Source organism: Bactrocera dorsalis, chromosome 5 (assembly GCF_023373825.1).
Source record: "Bactrocera dorsalis isolate Fly_Bdor chromosome 5, ASM2337382v1, whole genome shotgun sequence".
Taxonomy (NCBI): domain Eukaryota; kingdom Metazoa; phylum Arthropoda; class Insecta; order Diptera; family Tephritidae; genus Bactrocera; species Bactrocera dorsalis.
The window spans coordinates 70391618-70406219 of NC_064307.1; the positions used below are offsets into that span (position 1 = coordinate 70391618).

Below are 14602 nucleotides of genomic sequence, written 5' to 3' on the forward strand. Positions count from 1 at the left end.
TATATATATATATATATGTATATGCTTCTCCGTACAGTCCCTTAGATGTCAAACTTTGCGCATGCGCTTTTCTCCCCGAGCAACTGCTAATTTGTCGGAACATACAAACTGATTTATCAAAATCGGATAATTTAGTGGAAAACCACGCATAGACCAGTTTGGTCCTTTGCGATATAAGATGGAGTTCAGTTGCCCAGATGCTTACAGCGTAGTCTTGCCAAGGCGGGACAAGTGCACAGGAGATCCTCCATTGTTTCCCTTATGCCCTGCTATAAACATTTCCTACATTCCTCTCAATTTTTCAGCGGGTGTGTGGTGCCACCAGATAGTGATCCGTCAGTATTGCGCTCATGTTTCTACAGTTTCTTCTATTGAGCGCCAATAGGAATTCTGTATACTTCCGATCTACCGTTTTGCACCTAGGTAGATCGTTCCATCGTGTTTTAATTTTCTTTACCATGCTTATGTCGAGATCGTCGATCGTTTATCAAGTTTTCGGATGTTAGCCGTACACCATTCTTGGCAATCTCGTCCACTATTTCATTGCCCTCGATGCCTTTGTGGCCTGGCATCCAGTAGAAGTGAAGTTGCTTACTTCTGGCAACACTTTCCACTGCTGCCCTGCTTCCCAAGACACTTCTGGCTGATACATGATACAAGGTTACTGCCTTGATTCTACGTAGGTGTTTATTCTGGAATTGCCTGCAGGTGCATTAAACGCCTGCTCCGCTGCTTTCGCAATAGCAAAGACCGCAGCTTGACATATACTGCAGTGATTCGGTAACTTAAAAGGTTGCTTTATAGCTAACTCTGGGCAGTCTATTCCCCCATCAACTCCATGACACATGTACTAATACAATATATACACATATAGTTAAAAAATAATGCAATTATTTCAGTTCCACCTTTTTAGAACAAATTTTTGACACTTACTGTAAAATGCAACTCTGCATATTACGAAGGAAACACAAAGCAGAAATGAAAAGGGCGCTGTCAGCAGAGAACGTATAAAATTCAACGTTCTCTGCGCTGTCAGCAATTGTTGTCAATTTTTGACACCCCAAACCGAATGCAATGCAAAACAGAAAACAAAAAACATATAATTCTGATAGAGTGTGAGCGCAGCAAAAGTTTAAACGCGATTGGTTTCAATTAAATATTAATCAATTTTAATTATTCGAGAGACCGATATGAGTTATGCGAGTGTATATGTGTTAAGAAAATATTGAAAACGTTAAATTTGTGTATGAGTGAATTAAGTGATAAAGGAGGCGTAACAAAATTGAATTAGTTTAGATGTTAGAAAAAGTAAGTGTTATTTGTATTAAAGCACAAAAATTCATTTGTAAACCATGATTAAATGTTATAAAAGATTTTGTGTTAAAAAAAGCATTTTTGGTTATATAAAGAATGCTTGTGATTTCGGTGCACTCGAACAGGCTTATTGATTTTTCGTTTGCGAAAATTAATGCCAACAAATTAGGAAAAAAATCTCAGTACACCATGTACGCCATACTAACAGCGCGACTATAACAGAATGCCAACAGCAACAACAACAAATACCGCTGATTGCACAACTTATTTTTAGCTGCAATTGCAAGTTGTTGTTGTTGCGCTGGAAAATCAATGTTAAACAAGTAGCAAAGTCAATTGGTGTTGGCACTTAAAATAGCCAAAGGACTCAAGCAAACACACACACACACACACAAGCATGCTGCGGCATACAGTAAAATATGTGCTGTTGCACACATATGAAGCACTGAGGTAAACAAACGCAAATGTGTTTTTCGCGAACACACACGACGAACACGCGAACGCGCCTTCCCGTTTTGACCAGCCATCGTTTTCAGCACACGAAATTGTAAGCATGGCGTTCATAAGTGTGTTTGTGTGTGTGTGTATAAAGTTCGAAGGTGTGCAAGCCGTGAACTTGTGCGTTCGCTGACTGAAGCAATGCCTTTTCCGTTTCCGTTCGGTGTCATTAACCGCCATATCGAATTTGTATGCACACACACCTATGCACATACACAAGCGAAATTTGACGCTCACATTGTTGCGACGTAGCTGCGAAATGAGGTCAAGCTTTTTGGGCCAAAATAATTTTTAATATTTTTTTTTTTATGCGGAATGAATGTAGGCGATTAACTTGCATGCAAAAAAATATATATAAATAATATAAAAATAATAACATTTCTATGAAGATTGATTGTGATGGGCTAAAATGGGTGCAAATCTAAATATTGCTTTATTATGACCTAATCATTTTAGCAACGCTAATCTTTTGCGTTAATGTGTCTAATTTGGTTCCAATCATCACGGCAACTGGCGCTCATTCACATATTTGAGATTGAAAATGATTACGACAACTTTGTGCAACATCTTAGTTACCTAACTGATGTTCATTGGTTTGTGACTTTATTATTATTATTTATTTTTTTTGATGATTTTCTTTTATTGACTGGGCCCACCTACAACCGGAAATAAATATACAAGCAATTCTGCGTCGCGCCTACCTTAACATTTACAGCAGTGTAAATCGTATATATTTATATTTTCTGTTCTTTTGTCAGAAAATCAAATCCAGGCGTGGCTTTAACCATTTTATGGTCGATATCCGCGTCTTATTATAACCGTTAGGCAAGAACGCGTGTCTACCCACAATTATTCACACAAATCGTCATCACTCATTCTGTATGTTAGTCACATTTATGTTTCTTATTTTTTGATTTTTTTTTTGCCTAAAATTTATGTCTTCTTCGCTTTAATGGACACCACAACTTACTCTTGGAAATGTGTGTAAATATGTTAAGTAAGGGATCCGTATATTGTAGCCTTGCTTTGGACAATAATCCGTGCCGAATTTCTTTAATATATCTCTTTAAATAAAATAGGTTTATATGCAAGCACTTGAATTCGTTCGATCAGTTTGTATGGGCGCTATATGTTATATTTATTCGATCTAAACAATTTCTTCGGATATTGCATTATTACCTTGTACAATAATGTATGCTTAATGTCGTGAAGATATCTTGTAAACTAAAAAAGTTTTCCATACTAGAACTTGATTTTGAACGGTTAGTTTGTATGGCAGCTATATGTTATAGTGATCAGATATCGGCGATTACGACAAAGGAGCAGTTGCTTGGAGAGTGAGGAACGTGTGCAAAATTTCAGATCGATAACTCAAAAACAGACGGAAAGAAAGACACGGCTAAATCGACTTATTTCATCCCACTAAGCATTTGATGTAGTATATATTTTATAGTGTTTCCAAAGATTTCTTCGGGATGTTTCAACTAACGTGGCAAACTCAACATATTCTGTTCAGTGCATAAAACTACTTTGACAAAGTATAACCGACCGCCCTAATGCTATACATACAAATACATATAACATATACTCCATGATTTTTTTATGGCTTGCATTATGTGCCTCTTTGACTGCGCGCCTTTCTTTTTTAATTAATTTAATGCTTTGCATGACATTATATGTTTATTGTGTTGAAATTTCAGTTGTCTTTGACTTAGAATTCGAGCATGCTATTGGTTAAATGAGTGCTAATATTATATTTCTTTTAATTCGTTGACCTAATTACTTTGTTTTTGCTTTGAGTATTAGGTTGCTTCCAACTAAGGGCTTGTAAATATTAGCAGACAATCGTAGGAACATACATAATGGAAGGGTATAAGTAATTTTAAATTTCTTTGAATGTGGCAGGAGCTTAACACAAATATACAGGGTGTCGCTAAGTAGTTTTTCCTCATAACGGAACGGTTGAGAACTTTTCAAGTCCCTATCAAACCTCGCAAAAAAACGTTGGGGTCCTGCACGATGTAAACTGCAACTAGTATCAATAATAAACCTCCATCTGGCATTACAAAGGCCGTGTAGGTCTATGTATGGCGTGGCAGCCAGTGAGTGTAACCTAACCTAACCTGAAAGTATGCGAAAGTGAAAATGCTTGTGGTCCAATAGGGGTTAGCCAGAAAAATGATGAGCCAAAATTGACAATCTGGAAAGTTTTACTATATATTATATTTGATGGGGTTGGCAGAGAATCTACTGTGCGATCAACGACTCTATAGTCTGAGTGAACCAATCAATTGGCGGTCTGGAGGGTTTTGATACATATTTTTGGAAGCTTTTGCTATATTTTTGATGGAAATGACATGAAATCATATGTTAGCTGCTAGAAAAATTTTTAATTTGAAACTGTAGTGGCAACAACTGGACCTTCAGAAGGCAATAACGATATTATAACGAAGCAAAAAGCAAAAAAAGTCCCAGAAATGATTGCTACAGAAAAAGTATAATTATATTTGTATAAATTACATATCTACTATTTTTGATTTTTTTCAAAAATGTTCATAAACTGACCCTGTTTATCACGCAATTAATAACTTTTCAAATACAAACAAACACATATGACAATTAGCCAGCGGAAGACAAAAACGCCAGTAAATGTTGGACCCAACGTAAATAAGGTTGTGTGGCTAAACAAATTGCTGGTGTGTTATTTGCATGTAAATACACAAACACACACACATCTTTAATACAAATACATGCATGCATGCTTAAATGGGCGGCTGAGTGGGCGGTTGGTGACCACTTGACCAGTCGGGTTAGAACTCTTATGTCGGCATGTACGTGTGTATGCAGCGTCTGAGTGACCACTTCAGCTGATTTGATGTCATTCGCTCCATTTACCAGCGCCATCTCGTGGATGGTGGTGTCAGCGCTTGTGCCGTAAGGTAAATACACAAAGCAAAGCGCGTCAAGTGTCAGCGGCTCAGCATTTCATTTTGGCTTTTAACAGCAACGCGCACAGTTGCAACGACGGCTAGGCGGCGTAAGCTAGCGCATTATGAACACATAAACGCGCGACGGCAGTTAGTATAGAACCAAAGCTTTTTTTCGCAAGTTCGGTGCAGTGAAGCGTCGGTTTACGCCAAAAAAGTGTGTCTTAAAAATTTTATATGTGGTATGCAGGTTGGTGGCGTTAATTACACTTTCTATGTATTAAGTTAAATGCTAAGCATGTGTGCGCATAACGGCATATGTGCATGTGCGACGCGCCCGTATGACTAAATGCCGCTAAGTGCTGTCACCATGGCATGAAGTCACTCGTGACTCGTTGGGCGTTGCATGCGTGCCGAAATTGTGCAGGAAATAAGTGTTAAAGAAAATTTAAATTTTGCAAAAATTTTAGCAACAAACTTGATCAGCTAAATTATTCTTTAATATATGTAAAATTTACTCTAATCTTTGCAGCGCATTCTAGTGTAATCTTCTTAAGCACGACATCAACCAGCAGTGAACATGGTGAAAATTCTGCAGGCCTATAACTTTGCCAAGCAGCATACATACTCTCTTAATGGCGACATTCTTTCCGCCTCGTTGATAGATTCCAGTCGTATTGCGGTGAGCAGCGCCGAGCAATTTATCGAAATCTACGATATCGGTGGCAAGCAGCGACGCAACGAATTGAATGGCATCGATTTGAATGCAATTACCACGGCTAGTGAGTATGCCGCTGCTGAGGCCGAAGCGGCGGCGGCTGCAGCCCAAGCTGCCGCGGACGAGCGCCTGCCCACGAAGTATACGCTCGCAACGGTGGGTGAAGTGGTGCACTTGATTTACTGCGAAGCAGGTGAGTTTTATGAGTGTTACGGGAATGAGAGTACCAATTCGATTATAATCGATAATCGATTTAACACAAAAAGTATCGATTATAATCGGTAGTAAAAATAATTTTAAGCTCAACCCTTAACTTCCCAATGGAAGCTATATTCAGTATATCACTAAGTTCATAAAGGCTGAATTTCCACTTTCAATTTAGGTCGTAAGCCGTGAAATATACATAGAATCGTCGAAATTTCCATGCGAATTTATTGTGAGAACAACGTTCTGACTTTCTTGCGTGCATCTGACACTAATTTAAATAATCGACAAAAATATCGTTTTAACTATCGAAATTGAAATCGATATTTATCGTATTAATCGATAACAGTTTTAAGTTTCGTTTTCGTTCAAAATTTCCCTTCCTTCCTTTTAACGTTCTCACTCCCTTGTATGCATCTGACACTAATTTAAATAATCGAGAAGATATCGTTTTATATATCGAAATACAAATCGATATTTATTTTAATCGATAACAGTTTCAAGTTTAAACTAAATTCGTTTAAATTATCCACAAAAATATAATTTTATATAACGGAATGTAAATCGATATTTATCGAAGTAACGATATTAATCGATAGCAGTTTTAAGTTTCAAAAAAATTCGTTTAAATTTTCCCTTTCTTCCTTTTAACGCAGGCAAATATTTACTCACATTGGAAAAGGAAACACTTGGTACTCCAGTACAAACTGGCACCACCAGCATTAGCTGCACCAGCAGCAGCAATAACACCGTTATTTGTCCGGAGGACGATACCAAAATGTTTGTACGCATTTATGCCAATTTTTGGAAATTTTCCGAGGCTAAATTGATTGACCTACCCATTACAATACGCATAGCTTCTATGACCACACCCAAGGCACCGCTGGTCGAGAGCATCGATGTGATAGAGCTACCACTGCGTAGCCCACCCGACCTCATACAGTGCTGTCAGACATCCGGCAACATTATAGTGAGCAGCAAGGAGCGCATTTACCTGTACGAGTATACACAGTGCACACACGAGACCACGCAACCACGGTTCTCCTACATTGACTTTCTACCGTTTAAATTTTTTGTGAATCTAAACTTCGTGCCACTGCGTTTGTGTCTTGCCGAGAATGTCATAGCCGCGATGAATAATCGCTATTGCGTCGCTTTCAAAGTGGTCGATGTGGTGGGTAGCAGCGCAACTGGTGGCGTACACTGCAGCCCATTAGATAATGACTACGGCGGTGGCGGCGGTGGTGGTGTCTGTTTGGAGGATGTGGCTGATGTGGATGTCGACGAGGCTATCTCTAGCTCGGAATCGAGTCTAATGAGCAAAGCGAGCGCTGGTCCCTCGAGTCACAACAGCTTTGAAACAGATTCATTGGAAACGACATCAAGTGGTCGACCGATGGGTGTGGCCGGTTTTCCAGGACGCACGCCAATCGATTTCAATGTGGCGCGCATAGTGAACTCGGCTTGTGGACGTGAATTCGAAGTGGATTTAAAATCTCAGTGGGAGCTGGGCGATGCCATAAGTGTTGGTGGCGGTGGCGGCGGTATGGGCGCGACCTCGATTGGTAGTGGTGGCGGTTGTGCCGGTGATACACAAGAGATAATAATTATGCCAGCACGCGCTAACGACATTAAAATTAAGCTGGTTAATGAAGCGAAAGCTATGAATGTACAGGTAACTGAGGAAAAATGTGTGTCGAACACATATTGTTACTATAACGGTTATTTTTTCACAGCGCGTCTCGAACCATGGCAACATGACCTATGCTTACAACGAGGACAGCAGTGTCCAATATGATGTGCGTAAACTGTTGCAGATCTGTATGAAGTCGTCGGAGCCGAATGGACGAATTGTGGATATTTTGCGTTGCATGGATCTGAAAGCGATTTACCAACGTAATCCGCACGAGGATGATTTAGAGGACTCCGAATATGATATGGGCAATCAGCAGGTGCCTGGCGCGGTAACCACAACTAAACACGCCAATCGGCGCACCCTAAAATCTGGGAAGCATCAGAGTTGCGTTGGTTATGCGTTGCTGGTGGCAAGCAGCGTCGACGGTTATCTGTATCAGTTTTGTGCACAAGGTATGCTGTATATGTAACATTTTAGACCCAATTTAATAACCTCTTATACATTTTTAGGTAAATGGTATAGTGAGAACGAGAAACCTATAGCCACATACTCTTTCACCGCACCCGTTTTGCGAGTGCACATCAACGATTATGTCATCTATGCAATTACCACAGAGTCCGTAGAGACACACACGTCACGCATTGGTCATAAACTCTACAACAACCGCTTTGAATATCCCACACTGGGTGGTCTCTTCCCCGAGGAATCCAGCCCCGATGTCAATTCGGCCATTGCTGTCATTGGTCTCTGCGCCTTCATGCATGTGCAATATGTCTGTGTGAATCGCAACAATTTAGTGCTAATTACTAACAGTGCACTGGCCAACAACAACAACAGTGAAGCCAATAAAAGACGTAGCGGTGGTGGCGTGGGCAGCGGCAATGCAGGTGGACGGAATATTGCTGCACGCATACTAGCCGAGGCTAAAGTGAAGAATTTGCTACGCAGCAGCAGCAACAATGCGGCACAACAAGCACAGCTCAACGAGTGGACGCTGTATAATTTGGAGGTGCCACCGGTGGAGCATGTGATTGAGGATTTAGAGGCGATTGCGGAATCGTATCGCGCGGCAAGCAGCACAAACTTTTACGATTTAATGGAGGAGGCGCATGTGATGTTGCGTTTGAGTCTATCGCTGCAATGCGAGCAGTTGGCCGAGGAGCGTGAACAACAGTTACGCAGCAAGTTTGTGGAGAATTGTCGCAAATTGGCAGACTTCTCAATACGGTAATGATTTTTTTTATTCTAAAGAGGATATATGGAGATAGTGGCAAACTCCAAACTTTGTAACACCTAAAATCAAAGTTCGGAGATCCTATTAAGTATACATGTATGATGATCAGCGTCTGTTCGTCCGTCTGCATATACGCGAACTAGTTTTTCTGTTTTTGAGATATCGATCTGAAATTTTATACACATTCTTTTCTCACTAAGAAGCAGTTTACTTGTCGGAACCGCCGATATCGGACATTTCAGCTTACAGCTACCATACAAACTGAACTCGGAAGAAACTTTTTCATCTGAGGAGGTATCTTCAAGATATTAGGCAGGAATTATTATCTGAATTATCGCTCCAATCTCCAAAGAAATTGTTCAGATCAGACCAATTTAGCTTATAGCTGTCATGCCCACTGAACAATCGGAAGCAACTGCTTGTATGGAAAACTTTTTCATCTGTCGGGATATCTTGAAGACTTTAGGTAGGGATTATTACCTAAGGCATTGCTACAATCTCCGAGAAAATTGTTGATATCGGACCACTATAACATACAGTTGTCATACAACTGACCGACCGAACTCAATTCCTCGTATGAAAAACTCCTTTATTTTTTAAGGTATCTACATGAAATTTGGAATAGACTTTTATCCAAAATATTGCTATAATTTCCAAACAGATTGTTCAGATCGGACCACTGTAACTTATAGCTGTCATCCAAACTAATCGACTAAAATCAAAAAAGAGATCGTTTTATACCTTCTATGAAATAAAAAATGCAGCTGTGAAGGTTAATATGGCTACGGTACAACCAAATTTAACGTTTTCTCTAGTTTCGTAATAATTGTGTGCTTTTACTATAAATTTTCCATTTTTATATAATTTATTTCACAGCTCACGTAAGAAAGAGGTGTACCTACAGGCCACTGGGTTTTACAAAATGTGTAATCTACAACTTGCCGACATCTACAGCAACTATATAAACTCCTACGTGCAACCCGCTTACATTGAGCAACAACAGCTACCATTTGGCAACTGCAGCAATTCACCAGTGGTCGATGAGACGCAATTGGTCGGTCTAATTTATACTGTGAAAATGTTCCTACTCGGTTTAGGCACTGATCGTTTATTGGCCGCCTTTCTGAATCAGTTGGTGAAACCATTTTTCACACCGAATCGTGTTATAGAACAAGGCTATCCACAAGTGCCGTTGTCTTTGGAATTTCTCAATATGTTTATCAAATATTCGCCCGCAGACATACCACAAATCATGCTGAATTCGCCCGTGGTGGCCGACGCAATTAGTGGAGAGTTGGTCAATTACCTTAAATATCTCGACAAACTGTAAGTTAACAGTCTTAAATAATTAAACTTTTTTTTCTTTAATATATAATTTTTCCAGCAATCCCGACGAGAATCTACTGCTCGCTGTAACAGCCTGTCGCATGTCCAACTATCTGCTCGCACAAGAAGTGGTGGCACGTTTGAGTCGTCGTGAGTTGGCCGTAGCGCTAATCAAACACAAGAATGTGCTCTTCGATGATGGCACGGTGCCCTTCCAACGTCGCGGTTCCCAGCATTATGATTCGTTTAAATATCGTAATGGTGCCACGGCTACAGCAAACGCTGCACAACAGCAGCACAAAGCTACAGCCGCAGCACAAGCGACGCGTCGGCAACACAAGCGTAAACCATCGTTTGGACAAGCGCCTGCGGCAAGCGCACTGGTCGGACCAACGCAAGCCGCGCACGGCGTGATTTCTTTCTCGGATTTTACTGAAACCATTTTGTTGGCCACAGAGAACACGGAACTGATTGAGGCTATCAGCGATGTATTCATACATGCGCTTTGCATTGAGCATAGCATTACGTTGGAAATCATTTTGCAACTGTTCCTCAACTATATCGCCTCGCATATTGGACACAAGGGCTATCAGACCTCGCAGAAGGTGTTTGTGAATATTTTGCAGGTGAGAAAGTTTAAAGGAAATGCTGTTCAATACGGAAATTTTTGTGGCTTTTATACTTTACATGAAGGTGTAAGCTGAGCTAAGGCACGTTATAACGAGCACTTTTTACGAGCAGACCCTTATTTTTATTGTTAAATAGTATAGTAAAATATTTTGTTCTTCCAGGTCTATTATTATGACTATTTCGATGTGAATCCCATGCATAATCCACATGATATGCCCTCGCACTCGCCTCCACACATGGTCGGCGCCGATGAATACGATGAAACTTCCTCGAAAGCGCCTTCATTGAATAGTGAACGCGACAACGAATCGATTGCTAACTCATTGCCCGAATCGAATTCGGGCGCTAGCTCATCCATAGACGAACGCAGCTATTCGCATCCCACAAATCGTAATCGCATCGTCTACGATCAGCTGCATGAACACAACTCGCCATATAAGCGCAACATAACACTCTCGCCCATCCAATTGGACACAAATGAACAGCAGACGTCATCACAAGCTAGCAGCGACGCCGAAACGAATCTGAAAGGGCTCAAAATACTATTCCGCATGTATATGGGTCGCCTAAAGTCGCTGAGTGATCTCATAACTGATCTACAGCCAGCCGATGTTGAGCAACAGCCCGTTAATGAGGATTTCGTTAGCTTACGCATGGAGTGTATTAAGTTCATGATACGACATTTGCAAGAACTACGCGCACAACAACAACAACAGCAGCAACAGCAAAGTAATTTATTGCGTCAAAACCCGGGTACACAGTATTATTACACGAAATCTGCTAGTTATAGCGCCGCGCAGCCGACAAGCGTGCCAGAGGAGCGTAAGCTCATCTATGTGCCATTCATACCGGACTATAAATTGTGCGGCGAGGAGTTTGAACGTCATATAAAAACATATTTACGACCAATACCCTGTTTGTTGGATCGTCCACAATATCTGAATCGTTTGCCGCCATTTAGGCGTGATGACTTTAGTTTTCCCAATCGTGACGAGGGCGAGTGCGAGGTGCGTTTCTTAGGTTGGCATAACGAGCTGTTAACATTAACGCTGAAAATACAGGTTGGCTCTACTGCATACTAAATTATGTGCTTTTCGATAAAATATTTGTATATTTTAGTCACTCTTGGCATCCACGAAAATCGATCGCGAAATTATTGAAGAGTTCATTGCATTCATACAAAAGACGCCGGATTTGATTGGAATCGACAGTTTTCTGGTTATTGTTTTACCTAAGCACTTAGCCATCAACTACATGCTGAACTTCTGTCCCGAATATATGTGGCAGTATGGCAAGGTGAGGCAGAAAGATTTAATGTTTTATGTTTAATATTTTTATACCCCGAACATTATTAAGTTTGCTACGAAGTTTGTAGCAGACAGAAGAATACGTCGAAGATCGTTAAAATTATATACATATGTATAAACAGCGCCGTAGAGATAAAACTGAGGTGCGGGAAGCTTATAAGATGCGGGTCCCCTAAATTATGAACTATTGAGGAAAAATTCCCTAAAAAAAATTTTGCGAAGCAACGGGCCGTCATGAAAATACCGGGCGGGGAAGCAGTTGTCCCCGATTTACCGACTACATTCGGTCACCGATTATTGTTCCACTCGGATTTAGTCATATCTGTTTATCCGTCTGTCCTGTGTATATACGAAAAGCTGCACATTTGTCGGAACCGCCGATATCGGGTCACTATGGCAAAAATGTAGCTGCCATACAAACCCGATTAAAATCAAGTCCATGTATGGACAACTTTTTCATTTGACGAGATATCTTCGCAAAATTTCGCATATATTATTTTTCGAAGCAATGCTACAATCTCCGAAGATATTGTTCAGATCGGCTTACTATAGCATATAGCTGCCATACAAACTGATCAATCAAAATCAACCCAATTATTTGATAGATTTTTATACTCTTTTATGGATTTTATGATTTATAGCTACGTTTCAGACGAAATTATAGTTTTTTCTTGCTTTAATAAATTTTTTAATATCATTTTTTAGTCGAACGGCTTTACGCCCAAGCATTGGGAGTCGCTACTGAAGAAAATCCTAAGCAAACAACACTTGGTGCCTAATTGGAAGGCGCATATCACCGGTAAGCCACAAAGTTAACAAAAAGTTCCACTTAACCAAGTCTAAATTATTGTAAACCCACACACAGAGATTCTTAACAATCTGGTGGCCGAGTTGTCATTCGAAGAACTGCTGCAATGCTTTCCCAGCGAAGTGATCAAACACCAGAAAACTGAAGCATTCCTAAAAGAATTCAACGATAATCGTATCAATTATGTCAATGACAAGCTGACATTCCAAGAGCTACATAAGCCAACACAACAATTGTGCGACAACGAAACTGTGCTGACACGCGATCATCTGCCAATGGACAATATCGATGAGAATAATGTATTTGAACTTACATTACGTAAGGCGGTGTCGAAACAACGCAGCATCGCATTGCGTTCTATGATCGAATCGACGGGCACACAGCTATTCGATGCCACCAGTAACCCCATGTATAACCTTTGAGATAATCGTTACACTTAGAATAGGCGACAAAGAAGTCGCAAAGAAAATGAGCATATAATTGTTTAAATGCGTTCGTGACTCGTGACAGAGGCAAACTTAAACTACTCCAAGTAATAGATGTATGCGTTCAATTAAAAACAACAAAATAATATGAAAATTATTAATGAACACATATTTTAGTAAATAGACAAAGAAACGTATGACAAATGTTGTGAAATTAGGCGCATAAACAATGAGCACTTCGCTAGAAATGAAATTATTTATATACATGCATACACACACATACTTCTAGTATACCTGCAACATTACGAAAATTAGTTATTATAGTAGGCAAGCCATAAACACATACATATATATAATACATTATTTTAAGGTTAAGAGTAAATAATAGTGCATTTCTTATTATTATTAATTATTAGTGTTCTATTACTTTATTTTTTGTGAGGTTAGAAAGAGGCACCACATTCATTATATTAAGACTAATAGTGCATTTTTAATAATATATATTTTTTTTTTTTGAGAAAGGGGTACATAAATTAATTTAAGACTAAGACCAGTAAGTTGGGAGTTTATTATTTATTTTTATATTATTTATATATATATATACATATATATTTTTGAGTTTAGAAAGGGGTACAAGCCACATCGGCTGCATACATAATGCTTAAATCTCTAAAATTCGAAAATTCGTTAAAAGAATCTGAGCTAGAATGAAAATATTTTATTTTTTGATTATGAATTCAGCACTGTTTTTTGCAATTTTCAAATTAGATCACTAAATTAAAAAAAAAATATATTATATAACCTATATTTAGATTTGACGTCTGAGCTAAAATGGAAATATTTTATTTTTTGGTTATGAATTCAGAAACATTTTTTGCAATTTTTAATAGGTAGATTGGTAAATTTAAAAATTTTTAAGCAAAATATTATATAACCTTTATTTTTTAATAATACTTTTTACTTCGCATTATATTGCTGTAAACTCTAAATGCATTTTTTTTTAATTTAAGTATTTTAATGTACTTGAAAAAAGTTGCAAATGTTTGTTGTTGTACTAAATACTCATGCGAAACAACACACAACTGTGATGCTATCACGGGGCTATTATACAAGCGTTAATATAATTAAATTATATTTAAATTGCATTTATAGATTTATATCAAATGATTTTGTATTAACAAACAGTATTTTATGATTTAACAAACTAACAACACAGTTTTTAAGCACTTTTACTAAGCATTCTTATTATCTGTGCAAAATCTAATTATTCTAAAGCAGCGTATACGTTTTTTGTATTAGTATATACAATTTAGTAATGTACATATTATATACTCCGCCATTACATATACACACACTCTTTCTGCATAAGCATCTAGTAATTTAAGTCACTTTATTAATTTTATTGCAAAATATTACATAACACTTTTATACATACATACATACATATGTAGCTGCATACACTTTATATACATGTATACAAATACGGTGACATTCTTCAATTGATATTAAATATGCGCAAATCAGAAATATTATGTAAACGTTTGTTAATAGTATATACATACATAAATATGCTAC

At 38.7% G+C, this 14602-nt stretch overlaps 1 protein-coding gene across 1 annotated transcript; it reads left to right on the plus strand.

The window, feature by feature from the left end:
- The first annotated feature begins 1066 nt into the window (after positions 1 to 1066).
- Positions 1067 to 14148, plus strand: LOC105227198 (uncharacterized). The gene is made up of 11 exons (XM_011206425.4): positions 1067 to 1308; positions 5272 to 5650; positions 6318 to 7336; positions 7398 to 7749; positions 7807 to 8524; positions 9408 to 9857; positions 9916 to 10483; positions 10649 to 11548; positions 11607 to 11783; positions 12500 to 12593; positions 12660 to 14148. The coding sequence occupies exons 2-11, from the start codon at positions 5320 to 5322 to the stop codon at positions 13022 to 13024; spliced, it is 4974 nt and encodes a 1657-aa protein (XP_011204727.2). The 5' UTR covers positions 1067 to 1308; positions 5272 to 5319; the 3' UTR covers positions 13025 to 14148.
- The last annotated feature ends 454 nt before the right edge of the window (positions 14149 to 14602 follow it).

Coding starts and splice junctions, on each gene's coding strand:
- LOC105227198 (XM_011206425.4), top strand. CDS start 5,320: ATGGTGAAAATTCTGCAGGCCTATAACTTTGCCAAGCAGCATACATAC. Junction 7,750..7,806: donor GTATCAGTTTTGTGCACAAG/GTATGCTGTATA, acceptor ATACATTTTTAG/GTAAATGGTATAGTGAGAAC. Junction 10,484..10,648: donor TGTTTGTGAATATTTTGCAG/GTGAGAAAGTTT, acceptor TTGTTCTTCCAG/GTCTATTATTATGACTATTT.